Consider the following 23845-nt stretch of genomic DNA (forward strand, 5'->3'; position numbering starts at 1 on the left):
GAGACGAGAAGGCCCAATATGCAATGGTCAGGGACTATGGAAAAATACTCTTAAAGTGTAATCCAGGATCAACAGTTAGAATTGGCACCATCCCACAACCAGATGGAGAGGTGATCTTTCAGAGGATGTATGTATGTCTTAGTGGGTACAAGAATGGTTTTAAGGCAGGGTGTAGGCGTCTGATTGGTTTAGACGGGGCATTCCTTAAAACACAGACTGGAGGCCAGATTTTATCAGTAGTGGGTCAGGACGCAAATCATCACATCTATGTTATAGCATGGGCAATTGTGGATGTCGAAAACACGGAGAATTGGAGGTGGTTTCTGGAGCTACTCCATGAGGACCTCGGAGACTATAAAGAAAATAAATGGTGCTTTATGAGCGACATGCAAAAGGTAAACCTTGCCCTTTCATAGTATACTCTATTATTACAAAAAAGTTATCAAAAGTTAGCATACTGCTAGTTAATGTAAATTGTTCGTTAATTGTTGACATGTTGGCCTGAAAAGCTGTGTATTGACTGATGGAAATATTTGTGAACAGTTTTCTTTATGTGTAATGTGACCTAGGAACAGTAATAAGGAACGATTTAAATGTAAGGGACCATTTCAGGTTCATTAAACAAAAGTTAGGAACTATTATGGGTACCTTTATCATATCTTAAGGACTGTTATGTATCACGACATGTATTGTGTTCACATGCAGGGCTTGCTGTCTGCAATCCAGGAGGTTATGCCTCATGTCCACCATAGATTCTGCGTGTGGCACTTATGGAGGAAATTTAACAAGCAGTGAAAAGATTTAGAGTTAAGGGGGTTACTTTGGGAATGCGCAAGATCAACCACTTATCAAGATTTCTCTGACAACATGAAGAAGATTAAGAAAATTAATGAAGAGGCCTGGAATTACCTGAACAAGTGGCCTAGGGACTCGTGGACAAAGTCAGCATTTAGTCATGCTTCTAAACTTGATAATATCTGCAATAACGCATGCGAGGTCTTTAATGCAAGAATCAAAGAAGCAAGGGCCAAGCCAATCATCACGCTACTTGAGGAGGTCAGAATGTTTGTCATGAGAACAATCGCTAAAAACAAAGTTAAGCTAGCCAACCATGTGGAAAAGCTACCACCTGTGGTTCAAAGTAGGTGGACAAGATCAGGAAGGAGTCTAAAAGTTGGATGTCAATCTGGACTAGAGATGATGAGTATGAGAAGTTTGAAGTGCATGGTCATCCAACTAACATGGTGGTGGATTTGGGCAAGCGACTGTGCACATGTCAATTTTGGATGTTAACGGGTAACTAACCAGCCTTTAGATCCTCTTTATTTGCGAATAATTAAATACTTTAATAACACATTACTTTGTTAATTACTTCAGGAATGCCTTGTGTGCATGCGTGTGTGGCTATCGCAAGGGTGAATAAGAGACCTGAAGATTTCTGCCATAAGTGGCTCACCATGGACGCCTATAGAGACACTTATACACATTATATAAATCCATTGCCTGGACAATCTCTTTGGGATAAATTTGAGCAGAATAGGCCACAAGCTCCAAAGAAAAAGAAGAAGATAGGACCACTCACAAAGAAAAGGAGAAAGGATGCAGATGAGGATAACGAAGGAAGCAAGAAATTTAAGACAACTGGGACTCTAAAGAGACAACTTAAACCCTTTACTTGCAGATACTATCTACAGAAGGGGCACACAAAGAGGGGTTGTCCAAAAAAGAGAGCAGCTGATGTTGCTCAAGCTCTTGCTACTGCAGCTGCAGCTGTCGCTGCTGCTAAGACAAAACCCAATGCACAAGCTCAGGCTCCTCCAGAAGCCCCTGCTCAGGCACCTGCACCAGTTGATGCCCAGGTGGTTGAGATCGACACAAACCATATTTAATATTCCTATGCACATTCAACTAAAATTATGTCCTATTTAAATGAAACAGGATCCATCTGCGAGGCCATTCAAGTTGCAGACCAGAAGGAGGTCCTCACCATCATCATCAGGATCGGTCACTATGGATTCATTACAAGGAGCAAGCTCAGCCACATCTTTCACATTAGCCAACTTTCTCAAATTTGTCCCAACACCTGGCTTCAAGCCACCGAGGAAGAAGAAATGAAGATGTACTTGATTTGTGCAGCCTATTTTGGATAAAACTGTGAATCTTTTTGTGAATAATACTTTTTGTTTTGTAGCATGATTTTATGGTAGTAGACTGTTTATATATTTGGATACAATATAACAATGATGGCACTCTCTATCCTTTAGCATGGGTGTATTTTGGATTTAGAACAAGTCTTTACTTTTCTGAAAGAGTTGTCATTAATATAGCAGGGGTATTGTTACTTTTGTTGACACTTATTGATATGGTAACATATTATTATCATTATTATGACAATTTGTTCCAGCTTTAATTATGCTACCCTAGATTTCTTTTTTGTAATTTTTTTCAACAATTTCATTGGATGACAGAAAATAACTTGCTTCACGTTTATCAATGACTAACAACTTGAAAATGTGAGAAGGAGACTTTTTCTTTCTTCTACTACACATTAACCCTGACCACAGTAAAACAAAATCATCTTCAACCTTTAACTACCAACATAAAACCAGCAACAAACACTATAAACAAAGCCAGAAATAAAATATACATTTTTTGGGTTCTAACTTCACCCTCTAATTTTCCAATTCTCCAAGCTAAATCCACCCTAACTTGGTCACCATCCACAGTATAAATTATCCTTCCTCTGAAGTCTTCTTCTCCAATGTCAGCCCAGACAAACAAACCACACCACCTCTTACCATTAACATTGTAGTTAGGACACCCAAAGAATGACTTGTTAGGGTTAGCCTCTGTTGTGGACCATCGAAGAACAGGGCAGCACCCACACCCACACCACTGTGGAACACCCGATGCTCTACTTCGACTGGAACTCCTTGTGTTGGACCGCATGGAACTCTGGCTCCCATTTGCAATCATGATGGTAAACTCGGAAGGAGTAGGAGACGAAGAACCAGAGAGAAATGGGAAGAAGAAGAAGATGATGAAGTCACGGGATGAATTCAGGTTTTAAAAAGGGGATAAGGACTAAATTGGAACTAATCAAATTTTAAGCCACGTTATCTAACCATTAGTGTGTCTAGCGTGGCAATATTTGGCCACGTCACTAACGGCGTCAGTGCTCCGGTGACCGAAAATAGGATAAGGACTAACGTGGTGCATTTTTTCGAATCTGGGGGACTAATTTAGTGCAATCGGGATCTGAAGGACTAAATCAGTGCAACTTGCCAATCTTAGAGACCAAAATGGGACTTAACTCAGTATTTTGCTTGAATGTAGAGCTTTATTCTAAGTAAAATACTAACAGTCACCAACATAACAATTTTCTTTTAATTCTAGAACATTAATGATTAATTGCTAAAATTAGGATATTTTGTACAAGAAAAAATTGAAAAAAATAAGATATTACAAAAAAGTTTTAGTTGTGTTTTTCTAATACAAAAAAAAAAATATAACTTAATAATTACATTATTAATATCTATGTCACTCACTCTATTAATTATTTGTGTTAAATTTAATTGTAGAATAATATTAAATTTATTTAAAATTATTTAAGATAAAAATAAAATATTTAAAATATTAATAATTAAATTAAAATTTAATTTAAATATTAGAGATTAAAATAATACTTTATTATTTTTATTTTTGTCATTAGAAACAATAGATGTTAAATGTAACAACTTTGGCTAAACCATCGAAATGTTCTTTATTGCAGGCCTAGGATTGTACATATGTAATACATGATCCAGAGTTCCATGCAGATTTGGAACGATTTTTGGTCATCTATTATTGCCTTTTTTCTTTGGACGTTTCTATTTTTTTTATTCGAATTAAAAAATGTCTGCAACTTTTGAAGGCTGAAGTAGTTGAAGAGTGTTACTGTGTTAGGCAGTAGGCAGTAGGCAGTAGGCAGAGGTGTAAGTGGGGACGGGTAAATGGATTGGTCGATTAAATCCGACCCGACCCGACTACTATGGGTTCTAGTCTACACCGTTAGGTTTTAGCAAAGTTAGATGCGCAGTGTGCATCCCCGCGGCGCACGATAAGGTTATCGTGCTTGCAAATCATTATCCTTCTCCCTGGGATGCGCTTTACTCCTCCTACTCCCCGCCACTTCAATCTTCATTTACTACTTCATTCTTTTATTTTATTTATTAGTTATTAATATTAATTGTTTTAGCGCAAAACATATAGAACCTTAGAGTTTGTTATCGACCGTTGAACTCAGTTTGCTAACCCTTCCTCCTTCTGCCACCCGCCACCGATCCTAACCTGGTAAGATCTCCTAACCATTTTCATACTCTTTTCAAGATTTTCAATTTTAGAAAGTTTATTCCTTTTTTGCAATACATCATCATTATTATTATTATTGTAATTGTGTGAAATGGGGTATTTGAGATTCTTGGACAATGAAGTAGAAATGCAAGTGAAGTGACTCTCTTGAGAGAGTTCCTATATTTGTATTTGTACCTGTCAAGGTTATGACACTCTTTGGTTAACTGGATAGCTCTTATTCCCAAATCAAGTTTAGGATTTTAGGATTTAACCCTTATGAGTTAACAAGTTGAGCCTTAGGTGAAGTCTTGAATATCATGTGCATTGGTATCCATACACCTGTCAAATGTAGATTCTGAAGTTGATCAGTTTTTAGGGTGTTCTGACATCCAATTGGAAGTGTGCCTTGGCTAAACTAAACTACTGAGGGTGATGTTCCCTTCTACAAGGAATGCAGTCACTTTGCTGACTCTCTTTTGATCGGATACACTTTTTATAATCCCAAGGAGAAAAAAGGGCTTTTGTGCTTTACTTCGATGTTCTTTATGTTGCTTACTTGCTTTTTCAGTTAGAGGGTTTTCATGTGTCTGATGATTTGTTTTTAGGGTGTTTTGGAAGGATAAAAATTGTTGTGTGGAGTGTTGAAATTCCATAGTCTGTTATCATATTTGAGGTGATTTTTTTCCTTGTTTCTAGTGTTTCAGGTTTAAACATCTGCAGAAAAAAAATCCTTCTATTTATTACAAAAGGACAAAATGTCAGAAGGAACCAGTCTGGTGCTGGAATCGTCCGAGAATTGCACAGATTTGTCTCAGGATGAGATTGGCACAATTGAGGAAACACCAGAGGAGACAATTTTATCAAGACAGACTTCTGTCAACCTTGTTCCTTTTATTGGTCAGAGATTTGTTTCTCAAGAAGCTGCTTATGAATTCTATTGCAGTTTTGCTAAGCAGTGTGGCTTTTCAATTCGGCGACACCGCACTCGAGGGAAGGATGGTGTTGGTCGTGGAGTCACAAGGAGGGATTTTACTTGCCATCGTGGTGGATACCCCCAGGTCAAACCTTCTGATGATGGGAAGATGCAAAGGAACCGCAAATCATCTCGTTGTGGTTGCCAAGCATACTTGCGTATTGTTAAAAAGTCGGATTTTGATGTCCCTGAGTGGCGTGTTACTGGCTTTAGCAATGTCCACAATCACGAGTTGTTAAAATCTAATGAGGTGCGGCTTCTTCCGGCATACTGCACAATATCTCCTGATGACAAGAGCCGCATATGCATGTTTGCTAAAGCAGGAATGTCAGTGAGGCAAATGTTAAGATTGATGGAACTAGAGAAAGGCATCAAAGTCGGTTGCCTTCCTTTTACAGAAATGGATGTGAGAAACCTGTTGCAGTCTTTCAGAAATGTTGAAAGAGACAATGATGCCATTGATCTAATTGCTATGTGCAAGAGATTAAAAGATGAAAATCCAAATTTCAAGTATGAATTCAAGATAGACAGTAATAACAGGCTGGAGCATATTGCATGGTCTTACAGCTCATCTGTTCAATCGTACGAGTCATTTGGAGATGCTTTGGTTTTTGACACCACACACCGAGTAGATGCCTATGACATGCTGTTGGGAATTTGGCTTGGAGTGGACAATCATGGGATGACTTGTTTCTTTGGTTGCACACTTCTACGGGATGAAAATATGCAGTCTTTTTCATGGGCTTTAAAGGTGAGATTATCTCTTGCTAGGAATTGATATCGTGTATTTTATTTATTAATTATTTTATCCAAAGCTTCAATAATTCTAGCATTTTGCAAGAGAAAAGTGAAGTGGAAAATATTCATGTGTGCGATTCCATAATCCATACCCAGGGTAACTTTGGCTTGGGACTAAAATGAAGTGGAAATTTTCAAGGATGAGCTACATGTGTAACTTTACACTAAAACTCATCCCTGAAAATTTCCACACCCTTTTTGAAACATACCTTTAGATTTATGATTTCTTTTCTTTAAAGAAGAATAATGATGAAGACATGCAGTCCATTGACTGATGCCTTTGTGTCTATCTTTATTACTCGGTTTCCTTCATGCGATGCTCTTAAGACATGATTGATTAGTTTATTTTCCTGATTGACATTCATGCAGGCTTTCATGGGCTTCATGAAAGGAAAAGCTCCGCAAACAATATTAACTGATCATAACATGTGGCTGAAAGAAGCTATTGCTGTTGAAATGCCAGAAACAAAACATGCCTTTTGTATATGGCATATTCTTTCTAAGTTGTCTGACTGGTTTTCTGTTCTACTTGGATCTCATTATGACGAGTGGAAAGCTGACTTCCTCCAGCTCTACAATTTGGAACTGATGGAAGATTTCGAAGAAGGGTGGAGACAAATGATTGATAAATATCGACTCCACACGAACAAACATATTATTAGCCTACATTCATTAAGGATGTTTTGGGCTCTACCATTCTTGAGGCGTTACTTCTTTGCAGGATTGACCAGCACAAGTCAATCCGAGTCCATTAATGCTTTCATCCAACGGTTCTTGAGCGCTCAATCTCAATTGGACCACTTTGTTGAGCAAGTCTGTGATGTAATTTGTTTCCTTTAGGGTGTGTTTGTGATTTGGAACTTTGGAGAAAAAGGGTAGGAAGGGAAGGGCTTACTATGTAAAATGGACTCCATTTTACTCATAAAGCCATTTCATTCCCTCCCTTTTCTATCATGATTCTAGCTCGCAAATGCACTCTTCATTTTTATTGATATGCATACGCCGTGCCATAGTGAATTTTATTTACAGGTGTCTTGGTGGTTGGTTTTTGCAGGTAGCAGATATTGTTGATTTTAACGACCGGGCTGGATTGAAGCAAAAAATGCAACGGAAAGCGCAGAAAGTGTGCCTCAAAACAGGCTCGCCTGTCGAATCTCATGCTGCCACTGTCCTTACACCTTATGCCTTAAGTAAACTCCAGGATGAGCTAGTTTTGGCGCCGCAGTATGCATCCTTTCTGGTGGATGAAGGTTGCTTCCAGGTCAGACATCACACTCAGACGGACGGAGGCTGCAAAGTATTTTGGGTTCCTTGTCAAGCGCACATTACCTGCAGCTGCCACCTGTTTGAGTTTTCAGGAACCTTATGCAGACATGTTCTACGTGTCATGTCGACCAATAACTGTTTTCACATCCCTGACCAATACCTACCCACCCGTTGGAGAGGTGGTAGTTTGTCTTCTGTCAACCAGTTTCGGGGCGTAACAACAAGGGATCAGCCTGAAAGGATGCAATTTTTGGAATCCATGGTTTCGACGCTTATAATGGAATCCATTGAAACAGAGGAACGCCTTGATGTTGCTTGCGAGCAAATGTCTGTGGCGCTTTCACGTATCAAAGCCCTTCCAAGGCCGCCGGCACATGGGGTGAATGACATCACATATAGTTATTCGTCGGATTCATTGATCCTACCAGAGGTAGAAGATACTGATGGAATAATTCATGGTTTTGCAAACCCCCACGATAGTATTGCCTTAGGAAAGCTAAAGGAGAGAAGGGCGAGGGATGTCGTTGATGTCACGAGGAAGCGTAGGCAGTTTCCGGGGCCGTTGTGTGGGCAATATGTGCATGATCCTTCCGATTGCTCAATAATGGCAGGTGATAATCTAGGTGGAGATGGATTAGGGTATTTGTAGATTTGAAGGAAATTATTGCTATTATTGATGTACAAAGTAAATGCTTCTTTTGTTGTTATTTCAATATTAGTTAATCAGTTAATTTTTCCTCATTTTGTGTCTTCCATATTCAGCAATACACAAATGGTTAAGTTTCTATCACTCAGTTTGTGGCCTAAGAATTCAGCCTACTTGAATTCACTTCTGGTGTTTTCTGATCTTTCATAACTTTGATTTACTCAAATTAAAGGCATAAATATTTATGCTTAATTTCCTTTGAAGCAAGAATTGCAGACATTGATTACTTAGTGGACCTTGTGCTGTAATCATAGAGTTTAGATACTTGCATAACATGGTAGAGTGTGTCTTTTAAAAAAAATAGAAAAAAAGAAGAAAGAAATGACAATATGGCATACAATATGATTCTTACCTATTTGAGAAGGAATGGTCATTTCACCTCTCTATAAAGGAATGATTATTTGCACTTTCTGTAGAAACATTGCCTGAAAATTGAAACAGAATGGACAGCTAATACATGGAAATTTTCCCTCTTCCAAGTTCTAATAATGCCAAACAAATGCAGAGGATTGCTTCCAACAAATGGTACAACTTTCTTCTTTGGAGTCTCTGCCAAAATATTCTAATAATGTTTTTTTTGTACATAACCTATGACCTCTCTTTGCCACTACTTGACTATGAATCCTAATTACTAGTATTAACATAACCTCGGTAATTAACCCCTTCTATATTTACATTCCATGCCATTTTGGAAAGTGTCCCTTATTACAATATGATAAAATCTAGCTTATGTCATACACCAAACCTATGAATCTGAGGAATCATCTCCCAATGAAACCTTACTTAGCCTGCTCGGCAACGATTTGGCAGCGTTACTGGCAGGCTTGCGCCGCCGGTTACCACGTTGGTGTGACCTCAAGAGAGCTCTCCTTGCCAATTCTTTCCCCACATTGGATTTGGTTGCTGTGTTAGCAACTTCCTCAGAAGAAGTAGAATTTCCTTGGTGGTTGTTGGTGCTGGTTATAGTGGTTGTGGTAGAATAGGCCTTGTCTGAAGAAGCAGCCATAGCTTTCAAATGAATAATGTGGTTGATGAAAGCATGGTGGTAGAGGGTTGAGTTTTTAAGGTTGAGATAGTATTATTACTGTAGTGTTGATTATGCATTACACGCGGGAATTCAAGTGTTAGTTGGATAAGGGCTTAATGGGGTGCAAAACGAATAACTTGCTTAATTTCATTACTCATCGAATATCTTGACTTCTCCTCCATATCAAAATCTATATATTCTTAATGCCCTCATTTACATCATTCAATAGCTTAGTATACAATTTAATTCAAAATTTATCACGCTTCAAAGTTATTGAATAGTTTAAATTTCCAAAGCTTACATGTCGAGTATATGTAGGACTTTATTTAATATTTATATGATTATCAAAATTGTTATATAGGAAAAAAATCAGGCACTTGTATTTATATTTTGATATGTATTTTATAATAGTAATTAATTTGATCATTAATTTTCTCTATACACGTAATATCACTGATTAATTATCATTGTTTGTGAACTAAGCTAAGAGAGTACGAGAAAAAGAAGAATGAAGAGAAACTCTAGAATATACTTAAAATTATTTCGTCTCACATTTTATATAAAAATTGTTCGGTGATTAATATTTATTTCATATAACTTTTTATTAAAAATATTAATTCTTTTAACATTTTTTTAGTGAAGGCTTTTAAGTCTGAAGGAATTTTTTTAATTTTTTGAAGAAAATTGGAATTTAAAACACTTAATTAAGAAGTTGACGCGCCCTCTTTCCATTTCAAAGGTCTCAGTTTCAACTCATACCAACTATAACTGAGGAGAAAAAATTGATAAGTATATAAAAAATGTATAAGTGTGTATTGTACTTAGAATTAGGAATTCTCCAATCCACCTGACAAAAAAAATAAAAAAAGGGGAAGCAATGACGCATTGACCCATGCCTGCCATATAGGTTCATCATATCATATATAGATACACTTTTTGGTCGCGAGAATAAAAAGACCAAATCAGCGTGCAATGATGGTGGCAATTTGAAGCCATAAATAAAAGAACTAAAGAAGGGGATTATATATGCTCAGAACCACTAACTTTGTGATTTGCTATGATTGATCCACCTTAATTAATACCATTCGAACACTTGTGCACCTATGCTAATAAATAATAATTCCCTCTTAGTGGTTATTTGAGCTCTTATAGTAGGAATATTCTTGTGTCTAGTAAATATATATAAGAATAAAAAAATTATGGGAAAATGGTGTTGAATGTTTTGTTATGTCTAGTAAGAGGATCATGTTTGTTTGGTACAGACAAAGTGTAATGACACAGATTGCATTTCGCAATTAAGACAACAACTTGAAAGGAATGTTGGGACAACTATGAAATTCATTTTGAAATATTCATAATTATTATGTACGTTGAAAAAAAGTTAAGGACGATTTTAGCAAAATAATCACTAATTTTAGCAAAAGTGTTAGAGAATTCAATTGGATCTTTTTAATTATGCTTGTGATTAATTAGCTTAGTATTTTTTGGATACTCTTGATAATAAGTTATTTAAAAATCTAGATAAAGTAAAAAATATTAGAGTAAAAGGAGGTATTCTTGGTCATATTGTGCACTAATTGGGTGTGGGATTTTTAAAATGGATTTTTTTTATTAAAAATAAATAAAATAAAATATCAATAAAAAATATTAAAAATTATTAAAATTTATTATCTTTGTTCATTATTTAGTCATCAATTCAATTTTTTTAATTTAATTTTTTTAGTCTAATAATCTAATAATATATTTTATTTTATATTTTTAAATATTAATGACTACCAATAATCAAAATAATAAATTTTATTGAGTTTCTAGAATTTCTTTATTAATAATTTGTTAACAACTGAACATATGAAAAATATTAGAGAAGCAGCGCATATTAGAAATACTGAAATAGGCAAATAGCCCATTGCACAAATAAGGTGTATGGGACTATGGGTATAATTATTTTCTTTTTAATTAAATTAAAAGAAAAAACACCACAATAAATCACCATATATAATTAAGCACCACAATTTCCACCGACAATGAAACTCCCACTTGTCAATTGAATCCACATATTTGGTGTTTATATTGGCAGCTATTTTTGTCTCTCTCCATCTCTCTTTCTCATTTACATTTTCCTCCTCATAATATAGCTCTTTTTGTACTTATGTGCTAAGTATTTAATTTGTTTTACTTTATGTGACCTAAATTGATACATTTATTTTCTCTTAAAGAATATATGTAAATTTATATATTACATGAATATTTTTCCCTCTAATTTAAAAGAAATATTGTATATCAACTCAATATAGGAAACAACATTAATGACAAATAATCTAATTTCTATGGTAATTTAATATATAAAAAAAGTTGACTACAAAGAGAGTAAATATCATCACTCTCTAATCAATAATATTATTTTTCATTATATATTACTTAAATTATTTAAAAATTTAAAATATTAAAATAATAAAAATAATTTTAAAATTGAGAAAATAACTTCCCTAATACAAATAGTATAACTCTAGAGAAAGGTTCAACAACTAAGAATATTTAGCTATAGAGAACAATAACAACCGTTCATCTTGAAAATGCCTTGCCTCAAACCTGAAGCAGAGAATTCATTCGCTTTCTCCTCAATTCTCTTGCTTAGAAAAAACTTATTATTCAAGCATTTTCAATTCTCACCGTTCTGTTAATCTTTGTGTTCTCTTTTTCTTTCTGAACTCTCAGTGAAAAAATCATTATGTTATTACCAACGGATATAACATAATTATAGAACTTAAGGTTGTCGACGTTTTTACAAGGATTAATTGTATTTTATTTCTTTTACTTTTATATTTTGTGTTTTTTAACTTTAGAATATAACAAAAAAGTTTTGTTAAAAAATTAATTAGGAGTGAAGTTAACTCAAATCAACTAGTTGAAAAATAGATCTTTTACAAAAAAATAAATAAATAAATAAATAATTTTCTGCTATCCTATTTTTGTGAATTTCAAAATCAGAAATAAAAAGAGATTGATTTAGTTGGTTTTTTATTGTAGTTGGTCTCTAGACTTTTTATATATGTGTAGTCACATTTCCTTAAATTTGTATATGGACCATGTTAATGTTCAAGAACATAATGAACTAAATTTAACTAAAAACTTCAAATTCTATATGGACATCATTAAAAAAAATGCTATAACCAGCCATTTATCAAGAATAAATTACAATTAACTTTTTTTGTTTCACTATAATATTTGAATTCAACTAAAAAGTCAATTTTTTTTTACCCAAATATTAGCCAATTTTTTAAAATTATTTTTTCACTATAAATTTTAAATAATAAATTTTATAAATACTAAACTCTCTAAAAAATAAAGGTTAAAAACAATAAATAAATTTGACTTAATTAGTTTGATATATTTATTCTTAATAATAATTATATGTGATGCTAAAAGGATGTAGCTTTTCTCATCTTTTGTTCATAATTGTCAATTGTGATGAGAAAAAGAGAAACAGAATTAACTGAAAGGAACAATAAAGTTTGGAGTGAAAGGGGCCAGAATTTGTGATGACTCATGAGTCATAAGCCACAATATCTTAATTAGTTTTGGTGAGTGAGTGCTAAAGTACAAAACAAAACCTATGGTGCCAAATTAACATTAACAATGTAGTCGGTCTAATAGTTAACTCATTAGTCTGATTAAATAAGTGTTGAGATTCGAATATCACCTTGTGCATATAATAATTCATTGACCAGCAATAGACTCTTAAATGAAATAAAAATCCGCCACCAATTATCTCTTGACCTGCGGACCGGAAGATAGAAACTAAAAAAAATTGACCCTTGTGGAAGGGGGAATGCTTTTGCTATGCTACTTATATTAAATCCTACAAAGTTGGAATCTTTAATTTGACCCTTTAAGCAACCTTTGCTCCAAGCAATTCTACAACTCCTTTCCTCATCCTTCTTCTTAAAAAACCTTTGCTTCTTTCCTCTTGTTTTGAGAAGAAAAAATGGCAAGGAGAATGGCAGTGACACATGCAGACCTTGAACCAAGAAGAAGCAGAACAGATTTGAGTAGCAAAACTGGTGCATTTCTTATGGTTCTCACAATCTTATTAGGCCTCTTGTGTTTCATCTTGTGTCTCATTGCAGAAGCCACACGTTCTCAGGTTCAATTTCTTTTAACTTTTACTTCATTTATTTATGCTATTTGCTGCATCATATTCCTCTACATGATCTTTTTTCTGTTTAAAATAACTTTCCTTTTCATCTTAGATTTTATCAAAAAAATTAACGTATCTAGACAATGAACTCAAAAAAAAATGACAGTTATTTTAAAACAGATAAAATATGCTCTTAAGTTTTATATTTCGAACCATAATAATAAATTAATCCCACAATAGTTAAAAATGTCCTAAATAATATTCGGTTTAATGCTTATATATACTCATTGTATTAAGATTTTATATCAAGATATAACATTAGATAAATATCTTATTTTGTGTAATTATACTCACATATTATGATCATAGGTTTAATATATGGTACGTGAAGTTGATAGCTGAAAGTCGTTAAATGAAAATTTAGTCAAATCAGTCAAATCATCTAGCGGCTCTGAATTATCAACTTCATGTAAAGTCGACTGCACCTGAGTTTCCACCTTAATATATTAGAATTTTGAGTTTGGTAAATGAGGTGATGATGATGTGGCAGGTGACATGGATGAACCCAGAAGAGAAGGAAAGGATGGAAAATCTGAATGTGTGTATAGTGGGAGTGGGAAAGTGCCATTGTTATGTGCAACAAGTGCTTTTGTTGGACTAGCAATAGCCATGTTAATGGAGCACACATACATGTTAATAGCAGTAACAAAATCATCACCTGCTTTGCTTACATGGGATCCTGATTCTGCTTCTGCTAAATCCCTTACATGGCAAGCTGCATTTTTCTTCTTAACAACTTGGTAACTTATTATTAATCATCTATTTCATGTCAATGTTATAACTATAAAGTTATTAGCTTTGTCCAAATTAAAATTCTTTAGGAGTTTAGCCGACTACTAGCGTTGGTTAATTAATACAACTAAATATGTGTCATTTGGGTCAAATTAATTATTTGATTGTCCAATCATTTGAAGTCTTATTTTAGTCGCACATTATTTAATTTTTCTAATAGGCTAATTCTTTAGACTTTTTATATTTGGAAAGAACCACTAGGGTTAGCTTTACAACTCAAATGGTCTTTAATTTAAACTAAGACAAAAAAATCTATGCTACGTATACACTAAAATTAATCATAAAAATTAAACATTAGTATATAATATATGTTAAAATATAAAATATATTAAAAATAAATTAAATAATATATGTATTTATATAACGACTGAAATTGATAATTAATTTTAGTGTACAGATAACATTTTTTTAAAAAAAATTATACAACTACTTCTAAACTACTTTCAATTCTCATTTACCAGTGGCCCATAGGGAATCTTGCTTCTATATTTTTTTCCAAAAACAAATCAGTCCTAACAACTAGTTAATGATTCTGATTATGACACCCATGTCCACTAATAACACATTACTACATGCTCCAATTTTATAAACTATTTTTGGTACATTGTCAATACTAGAGTTATAATTATCGTCAATAAGATGCTTCTATATTTTTTTTCTAGAAAAATGTTGGTTACAAATATTATAAATATTCAACTATATTACTATACTACCTATACTCAAAAATTCAGTCACCAAATTAACAAATTATATAAAGCACATGTTGAAATATAAAATACACATTAAAAATAAATAAAATAATACATATATTTATACACAAATATATGATGACTAATTTAATAACTGATTTTTAATATATACCTAACATTTTTGACAAACAATATCCGAAAGTTTATATAGAAATTTTACTTTGACTAAGAGGGAAAAAATTGAAATTGAATGTTATATGTATCTGATATGATCGAAATTCATAAGAATTCATGAAATTCCACAGAAATTAAAGTTTAAAGTATTTTGCAGGCTTTGTTTTGCAGTAGGTGAAATTCTGTTACTAGCAGGACTAAGTGTAGAATCAGGGCACCTAAATAAATGGTCAAAGGCAAGAACGGATTGTTATACGGTTAGAGAAGGCATTTTTTCTGCTGCTGGTGTTTTTGCATTAACCACAGTGTTCCTTGAAGCTGGTTTATATTTAACAGCACTTAGAGCACAAAGATTGTGTGAGGAGATAGCAAATGTTAGAAGAGAGGTTCTTGAGGCCTCTGCATTCTACTCTTCTCCGCCGCAGTCGCCGCACCAACGACACTTGGCCGCGGTTCCCCGAGAGAACCCCACATCAATTAGAGATAGTGCTCAGACTCAGGGTCATCAATTGTTACTTTCTGTGTTTCCTACTCCCTTCAACAAAAGCTATAATATTCTGTAAAATATTAAGTGTATGTTTTGGGAAACATTGCTTTCCCAAGTCAGCGCAAAACTATCGTGTATAACATTCATTCAATCATGTAAGTAAATATGCTTCTGTTTTTTTTTTTTTCTTTGGATTCGGAATTAGATATGATTGATTTGGGATTTGGCAACTTTTAATGTCACAATTTGGACCAGGGCTGTCTTTAGTTGCACAGAAATTTAAATGGGTTTGTTATCGATAATATTACCAGAGTCATAATCTATTTTTAGACTCAAGTAAAAATGCTGCAATTTAAGGATATCAAAGTTTTATTTAACAATTTCGTTAGGTAATCAAGAGGGTCCAATCAATTTCTGTCAATTTCTATTAAGTTGGACTCTAAAGCTCATTTCATTAAAAAAGCTACATTCTCAATTATCTAAGGTTAAACCTAATTCTCTCAATTATTATAATAAACCTAATTTACACTAATTTTCACCGTTCAGTCTCATCGACCAAGACCCTGTTGCAGCCTCACCGAACCCATGTCTTTGGACTCTTCTTCCGTCACCGGCGTCAACCCTGGTCAGCAGCGTCGGCGCGTCCATCGGCGACCAACCGCGTGGCTTTCGAAAATCAACTCAGCGCCGCCACTAAGGCTGCATGTCACCGCCGGCGCTCCATTGAAGACGCATCCACTTCTCCGAGGTACCACCCGACGGCACCTTGTGTTGCTCTGCCTCTACGCACGTGGTGGTGGATGTCTCCCTGCCTCGTCGAAGCACCACCATCCCACTTCTTTTGTTCTTCTTGACCAGCCCTAGCCAGCGCCGCACCAAGCATCACCTCCGAAACGCGTCGCACAGGGTCTTCCTCCTCCATCGTCGTCGCTGCGATAACAGGTTAATAGTAATTTACGGTTTTAATAAACAGAGGTTGTTGCTTATCTGTTTTGGATGCATGTTATAGGGTTTGGCATTCATACAAGATGATTTTTTTAATTTGTAGATGTTACTTTTAAGTAATGTTAGCGGGATTGATATATGAGTTGAACTTAATTTTTGTATGATATTGGTTCATTATGCTTTGTTAGAGAGCTGTTGTATCCATAGTAATCATAGTAGATAAGAGAATTCAGAACTATGGGATAAAAATAGGATTATTAGTTCGTTTGTGTTTATCTTTTCGGATCTAAATTGGGCTTGAATATGGTCAATGTATAATGGGCTTGAGTATGGTCAATGTATAATTGAATTTGAAAAATAACTATTTGTTATTCCTGTAAATAGGGAATGATGTTTCAGAGTGCTGAGTAAGAAATAGTAGTTATAATTTCATTAACTATTTCGGATGTGTCTTTCGATCAAAGTTAACTTTCATGCACCGTTCTATGATTCACCTTATATGTATGGTTCTAACGGACTGGATTTTTTTTTGTTACGTTAGGTGTTCCTTGATGTAAATATGATTAATAGATGTTGCTATTGAATCTCTCTATATGTTATTATTCTTGGACCTTTAATTTTGTTGATTAAGAAAAAATCAGTAGTTGAATGTTGTTGTTGTCGTTTTTTTTTTTGCCGAGTTGATTTTTGGTTTATGGATTACCGATTAAGAGGTACACTAGTTTAAATTCTCTTAAAAATCGGTGTGTCTTCTTATCAAAGTTACTTTTCATGCACCGTGCCATGTTTCAAATTATTTGTATGGTTATCAAAAACTGAATTTATTTGGGAACATATAGTATTTTTTGATGTTCATGTGATTAATAAAGCTTGCTATTGAATTATTTTATGTCTTCTGAGTCTTGTACCTGTGACTTAATTGATCTAGAAAAAACCAAAAGGTGAATCTTAGAATTTTTTTTGGCTGAATTGATTTTTGATTTATAATTTAGCGGTTAATAGATGCAATAGTTTAAATTCTTTAAAATTGAGTGTGTCTTTTGATCACAGTTAATTTGTATGCACCGTTCCATGATTGAAATTATATGTATAGTTTTTACTAAATTTATTTGGTTTCGTTAAGTATTTTTTGATGTTCATTTGATGAATACTTATAAAAGATACAGATGCTGACAAATATACACATATAAAAATAAAACGACAATTGTAACCATAGAAGATGGCTTCCGTGTGCCAAGAATATTCTAATGATGGGTACACTTGGCACACTTGGCACACGGAGGTCATCTTTCGTGTTTATAATTGTCGTTTTATTTTTATATGCATACATTTGTCAGTGTCGGTATTTTTTATGGGTACAAATGGTAATTTATTCTCCATTTGATTAGAGATTGCTGTTGAATTAATTTATTTTTTCCTATTCTTGTACATATTCAATCATACCTCCACATCACCACATAATCTCTTTATTTTTTCCTATTCTTGTACATATTCAATCATACCTCCACATCACCACATAATCTCTCACACTTCAGCATCACCATAAAAATACACTTTTCGTCATTTCTCAATCTTAACCTTAAAACGTTTAGTTTATAAGTATCTAAATTTCTTTAAACATTTAATCAAAATAAAATTTATTTTTTTAATAAACCGAACTCAAATCATAACTTAAAACAAAAATCTTTTATCAATGGATTAAACTTCAAACATAATACTTTTGTTGATAAATCGAAAATCGAATATTATGATTTTTAAATGAATTTTTTTTAAAATAATGCTTTAAACAAAGCCTCAGAGTTTTATAAAAATTTATGCAGCATTTCTTCTAAAATCAAATAATTTCTCAAACATTCCGAATATCAAATCTTTTTCATTAATCAATCCGTTTCTAAATATCAAATAATTTTCAATAATCAAATCGTTTCCTTTAAAAGTAAGCCTCTTTCTAATTCAATAGAATTAGCCCCATTTCAAATCTTTTGCTATTGAAACTAAAGGAAATTCGCTCCTTCATTTAAACTTTACAAAACCCTCCGACCATATTCATTTAACATGTAATACTAACCAAAATCACCCTTACGACTTCCTCACTTTCATAATTTCTCAATTCATATGTCATTTAATCAAAGCATAAACATAACATCTTTTCAACTACAATTCAAGCAATCAAAAAAATGAAAAATCAAATATACTCTTTAAACTCAATCATTTTTCACAGTCATAAATCTAATTAAAGCTTATCTTTCCGTCAGTTCAGACAATCACAATTTATTTGCAATTACTCAATAAACTTTTTGGCATCCTTAAATTAAAAATTATTAATTTTAAAATAAAATTCTGTACCTCCGCTTGAAGTCAAAACAACGAAAATTCTGGAGAAATTTTTTGACCGAGCCGCTGAAGAAGAAAACGTCAGAAATTGTTTGTACCTCTTAAAACTCCAATTGGCCGAACTCAAGGAAAAAGAGAGCTACGCCACAGTCAAATTCTACTGAACAAAAGTGACGCCAACGTGTAGAGGAGAAAGATACAAACACTTTTATCGGATTAGATTTTTTATTGGAGTTACAGAGCTAAAAAAATCGAAGGCCGAAGATCAAAAATTTCATGGTTTCTCATTCTCTCTCCCTCTGGCCTTCTTGATTTTCCTTTCTTCTTTGGATTCGGTGACAAAGAAAGAAGAAAATAAAGCTTACGGTGGGTAATATTAATGATGATGATGGTATTTAATGAAAACAAAGGACATGTGTCTTGTTAAGCATATTAAGCATATATCGCCACCACGTGTTTCAGGTTGAATTTCGACACTCTGTTGACCTTATGTCGTAAGGATGATCGGACACGTATAAATTTTCGGGTATGAATAGCCCCATTGAGCGATTACTTGATGTTTGAATGTGAAACCTATGCATAGGCTCTTGGAGATGCGTGACGGGGGACAGTCTAAGGTTTTTAAATTTGTCGGGTTGGATGGATAACCGACAGATGGGCCCCATCAGCCATAAGACAGACATGCATCATGTGCATTTGTTTGTTTTGATTGCTATGCATTTCCTGAGTTTGCCTAACTGTATGTATATATATCCTGCTACCTGCTATACTTGCTACTTGCACTATCTGCCTATTACTTGTGCATGAATTTATCTGGTTGCTTGTCTTTGCTGAATTATGGATGACGGAGGAACGGAAAAAGGGTGAAATTGTTTGATGTAGGTTAGGTTTAAGATTGAGTGAGTTTAGGCAGATTTAGTATACCTACTCCTATTTATGGCTTCTGTTTAGAAATTAAGTTTTATAATTGTATGACGAAGTTCTAGGATTGCCTTTGGCATTCCCAGGACCTTATTTATTATATGCGTGGCACCTTTACCATGCTGAGAACCTCCGGTTCTCATCCCATACTGTGTTGTTGTTTTCAGATGCAGGTTGAGAGGCTCATCGCTAGGCGTCTGGATTTCCTGAAGCGGAGTAGTCTGGGATATTTTGGGTTTTATGTTTATTTATATATGTATATATGTACTTAGCTTGTTCTCCAATATAGTTGATTATTTTGTTTCTCATAGAGATTACAGGAGAGCTAGGGTCCTTTTTCTGTATTTTGGGTATTCGGGATACTTATGTATATATATGTAAATATTCTCCGGCCAACCTTAGCTTTGCAGGCTGAGTCAGGAGCTAGTTTCACTCTATCCTTGTCTCTCTTTTCGTTCTTTTGCTTATTTAGATTTATAATCTTTAGGTTTTTTAGCACGCAAGTAATCCTATTTCTTGAGCGTTATGTTTTTTATTTTGTGATTTTGTTTTACCCATTTTTCAAGGCTCCTAGTTAAGTATCTCTTTTCCTATTATTATTATTATTATTATTATTATTATTATTATTATTATTATTATTATTATATATTTTTTCTATTTTTAGAGGTTGTAATACCTTACTATCTCAGTCATATATATAGCCACGTTTGGCTTTTTTTTTGTTACTATTTCCTTCATTGCTTCGGCAATAATAATAATAATAATAATAATAATAATAATAATAATAATAATAATAATAATAATTATTATTATTATTATTATTATTATTATTATTATTATAAAAATTAATTTAAATTTTATCTATCAAAATACTTTTTAATAAATAATTTAGATTAATAGAATAAATTATAATTAAATAAACTTCAATAATTACAAAATTTTATTTAATTATTTTTGGTTAAATAATTTTTTAAAAAAAAATAAAATATTTTGCTATTGAAATTAAAGGAAATTCACTTCTTCATTTAAACTTTACAAAATTCTCCGACCATATTCGTTTAACATGTAATACTAACCGAAATCACCTTACAGCTTCCTCACTTTCATAATTTCTTAATTCATATGTCATTTAATCAAAATATAAATATAACATATTTTCATCCACAATTCAAGCAATCAAATACACTCTTCAAACTCAATCATTTTTCACAGTCATAAATCTAATTTAAACTTATTTTTCGATCAGTCCAGACAATTACAATTTATTTACAATTACTCAATAAATTTTTTGGCATTCTTAAATTAAAAACTATTAATTTTAAAATAAAATTTCCTACTTCCGCTTGAAGTCAAAACAACGGTTCTGGAAAACTTTTTTGACCGAGCCGCTGAATAAGAAAACATCAGAAATTGTCTGTACCTCATAGAACTCGAATTGACCGAACTCAAGGAAAAGGAGAGTTACATCACCGTCAATTTCTACCGAACAAAAGTGACGCTAACATATAAAAGAGGAAGATATAAATATTTTTATCGAATTAAATTTTTTATTGAAATTATGGAACTCAAAAAATCTAAAACCGAAGATCAAAAATTTCATGGTTTCTCATTCTCCTCTCCCTCTGGCCTTCTTGATTTTCCTTTCTTCTTTGGATTCCGTGATAAAGAAAGAAGAAAATAAAGCTTATGATGGTGATATTAATGACGATGATGGTATTTAATGAAAACAAGGGACATGTGTCTTGTTAATATATATATATATATATAAAAGCCACGTTTGGCTTCTTTTTTCTGTTATTATTTCCTTCATTGCTTCGGCAACTATAATAATATACTAATGATAATAAAGTAATAGTAATAATAATAATAATAATAATAACAATAATAATGATAATAGTTTAATAATAATAATAATAATAATAATAATAATAATAATAATAATAATAATATTTATAAAAATTAATTTAAATTTTGTCTATTAAAATAATTTTTAATAAATAATTTAAATTAATAAAATAAATTATAATTAAATAAATTTTAATAATCTTAAAATTTTATTTAATTATTTTTGGTTAAATAATTTTTTAAAAAAAAATAAAATCTCAATAAATATAATGACTCATAAATAATTAATTATTTAATTTTAAAAAATTTGGAGTCTTACACTCAATTTCTTTTAAATTTATTCATATGTTTGATATTATAAGTATAATAATAAATTCATGAATGAAGAGCAACTTATTTATTAAATTAAATAAAAAATAATATTATTCATTTATTTTATATATTCTTACACATAAACATTGACATAATTATAAACAAACTATTAATTATATTTAAGGATTTTCATTTTTATTGGTGAGGAAGGAGTTGGATGATGAGGGTAAAGGGATTATCCTTGTCCAAATTCACTAATTTTCATCTCATTAAATTTGGCGAGTAGTAGGCAGATCATCTCCATGACCCTAACCCTATTCTTTAAGGAATGATTTCTGCTAAAAATAAAAATATTTTAATATTTATTTAAAAAATAAAGCCCAACAAATTACTTAATAATTTTATGAAAATCAAGCATGTCTAAAATTGAACTACATAAGATGAAAAGACACCACCAAGAACATAAAGTTGTTTTTCACTTCTACATGTTATTTTGAATGTGAAAAACGCCACTCGCACCACCTTTGGCGAGAAGACTTCTGATGCTTTACCACTAGACCGATTCACCATCGGAGAGACTATAGAGAAGAACTAAATGCAAGAACATAAGATAAGAAGATACTACATCTAACTCAAAACCTTACGATATTAAGTTAATGGGTTCCTTATCTTATATACTCTTCACTTCTCCATGTTTTTTTCAATGTGGGACTAATTCATTCCTCACACTTGCAACCATAACAATCTCTCCCTCAAATGTGAGCAACCACATTGAACACATCAACTCCCTCTCTTATATGTTGTCTACCATATTTGAGTATCTATCCCTCATTTTAAATACTCCTTAACCACTCGATCAATTAACAATCGGCCCTGATACCACTTAATGGGCCACCGTGGAGAGCTCTGCACCACTGGAGAAACTTCGGAGAGAAATCAAGTGCAAGAACGTAAAATGAGAAGACACTATATCCAATTTAAAATCTTAAGGTGTCAAGTTAATGGATCACTCATCTTATATACTCTTCATTTTTCTATGTTTTCTCCAAAAGAGAGAACAACTACAAAAGTGAGAGAGAAGAGAGAAAATAAAATTCTCATTTTTATGCAGAGCAAGAATCTTTGAACAGCCATTTCTCATTCGTTTACCATTGGATCAACCTGAATTATAACTAATAATAACATTCAAAATTCTTAATCTAAGAACACTGGTATCACCTATTTAGAGATCAATGGTTATCAAAGACATGGATCCACACTATGATAAACTCCTTTGCACTGAACTAAATTAAAGTTTATTCTCACATACTAGATTCTTTCATTCTCTTATATAGAATCAGCATGCTTTGAACTCACCATGTGCTTATTATTAGTATAGTGAAGGTATTGATGAATAGGTGATCATTTATATATCCATTTTTTTAAAATTTATTCGTATATTTGATATTATAAGTATAATAATAAACTCATGAAGGTCAATTTACTTACTAAATTAAATGAGAAATAATACTATCCATTTATTTTATATATTCTTACACATAAACATTGACATAATTATAAACAAACAATTAATCATATTTAAGGCTTTTTTTTTTTAGGAACGAGTTGGATGAGGAGGGTAAGGAGATTATTCTTGTCCAAACTCACTAATTTTCATGTCACTAAATTTGACGAGTAGAAGTAAGATGGGCAAATCATCTCTATGACCCCAATCCTATTCTTTAAACAATGGTTTCTCCTAAAAATAAAAATATTTTAATATTTATTTAAAAAATAAAGTCCAAAAAATTACTTAATAATTTTATGAAAATCTAGCATGTTTGAAATTAAACTACATAATATGAGAACTTTATACAGAAGGTTTTTCCGTACCAAGACACAATATTCTGATACCACCTGTTGGACCACCATGAAAAACTTTAGACTACCAGAGAAATTTCGGGAAGGAACTAAGTGTAAGAACATAAGATGAGAAGACACTACATTTAATTCAAAACCTTAATATATCAAGTTAATGAGCTCCTTATCTTATATACTCTTCACTTC

The 23845-nt window shown here is 32.7% G+C and overlaps 1 protein-coding gene and 1 pseudogene across 4 annotated transcripts; both read left to right on the top strand.

Annotated features, from left to right (window-relative positions):
- The first annotated feature begins 3867 nt into the window (after nt 1-3867).
- LOC112741680 (protein FAR1-RELATED SEQUENCE 11) lies at nt 3868-8198 on the top strand. Of its 4 annotated transcripts, none has more exons than XM_025790750.3 (4): nt 3868-4332; nt 5029-6056; nt 6473-6916; nt 7158-8198. In XM_025790750.3, exons 2-4 carry the CDS (start codon nt 5088-5090, stop codon nt 8016-8018), a joined length of 2274 nt encoding a protein of 757 aa, XP_025646535.1. In that variant the 5' UTR covers nt 3868-4332; nt 5029-5087; the 3' UTR covers nt 8019-8198. The 4 variants fall into 4 exon arrangements, with proteins under 4 accessions (XP_025646535.1, XP_025646533.1, XP_025646534.1 ...); XM_025790748.3 differs by having other exon boundaries at nt 4065-4332; nt 6473-6925; XM_025790749.3 differs by having other exon boundaries at nt 4069-4332; nt 5037-6056; nt 6473-6925.
- Nucleotides 8199-12964: 4766 nt separating this feature from the next.
- Nucleotides 12965-15625, top strand: LOC112741681 (uncharacterized; annotated as a pseudogene).
- Nucleotides 15626-23845: the final 8220 nt, after the last annotated feature.

This window comes from Arachis hypogaea, chromosome 14 (assembly GCF_003086295.3).
Source record: "Arachis hypogaea cultivar Tifrunner chromosome 14, arahy.Tifrunner.gnm2.J5K5, whole genome shotgun sequence".
Classification (NCBI taxonomy): domain Eukaryota; kingdom Viridiplantae; phylum Streptophyta; class Magnoliopsida; order Fabales; family Fabaceae; genus Arachis; species Arachis hypogaea.

What these genes read in the sequence shown, in the direction of transcription:
- LOC112741680 (XM_025790748.3), top strand. Translation starts at nt 5,088, where the DNA reads ATGTCAGAAGGAACCAGTCTGGTGCTGGAATCGTCCGAGAATTGCACA. An exon ending in CTTTTTCATGGGCTTTAAAG is followed by an intron (nt 6,057 to 6,472) that starts GTGAGATTATCT and finishes ACATTCATGCAG; the next exon opens with GCTTTCATGGGCTTCATGAA. An exon ending in TTGTTGAGCAAGTCTGTGAT is followed by an intron (nt 6,926 to 7,157) that starts GTAATTTGTTTC and finishes TGGTTTTTGCAG; the next exon opens with GTAGCAGATATTGTTGATTT.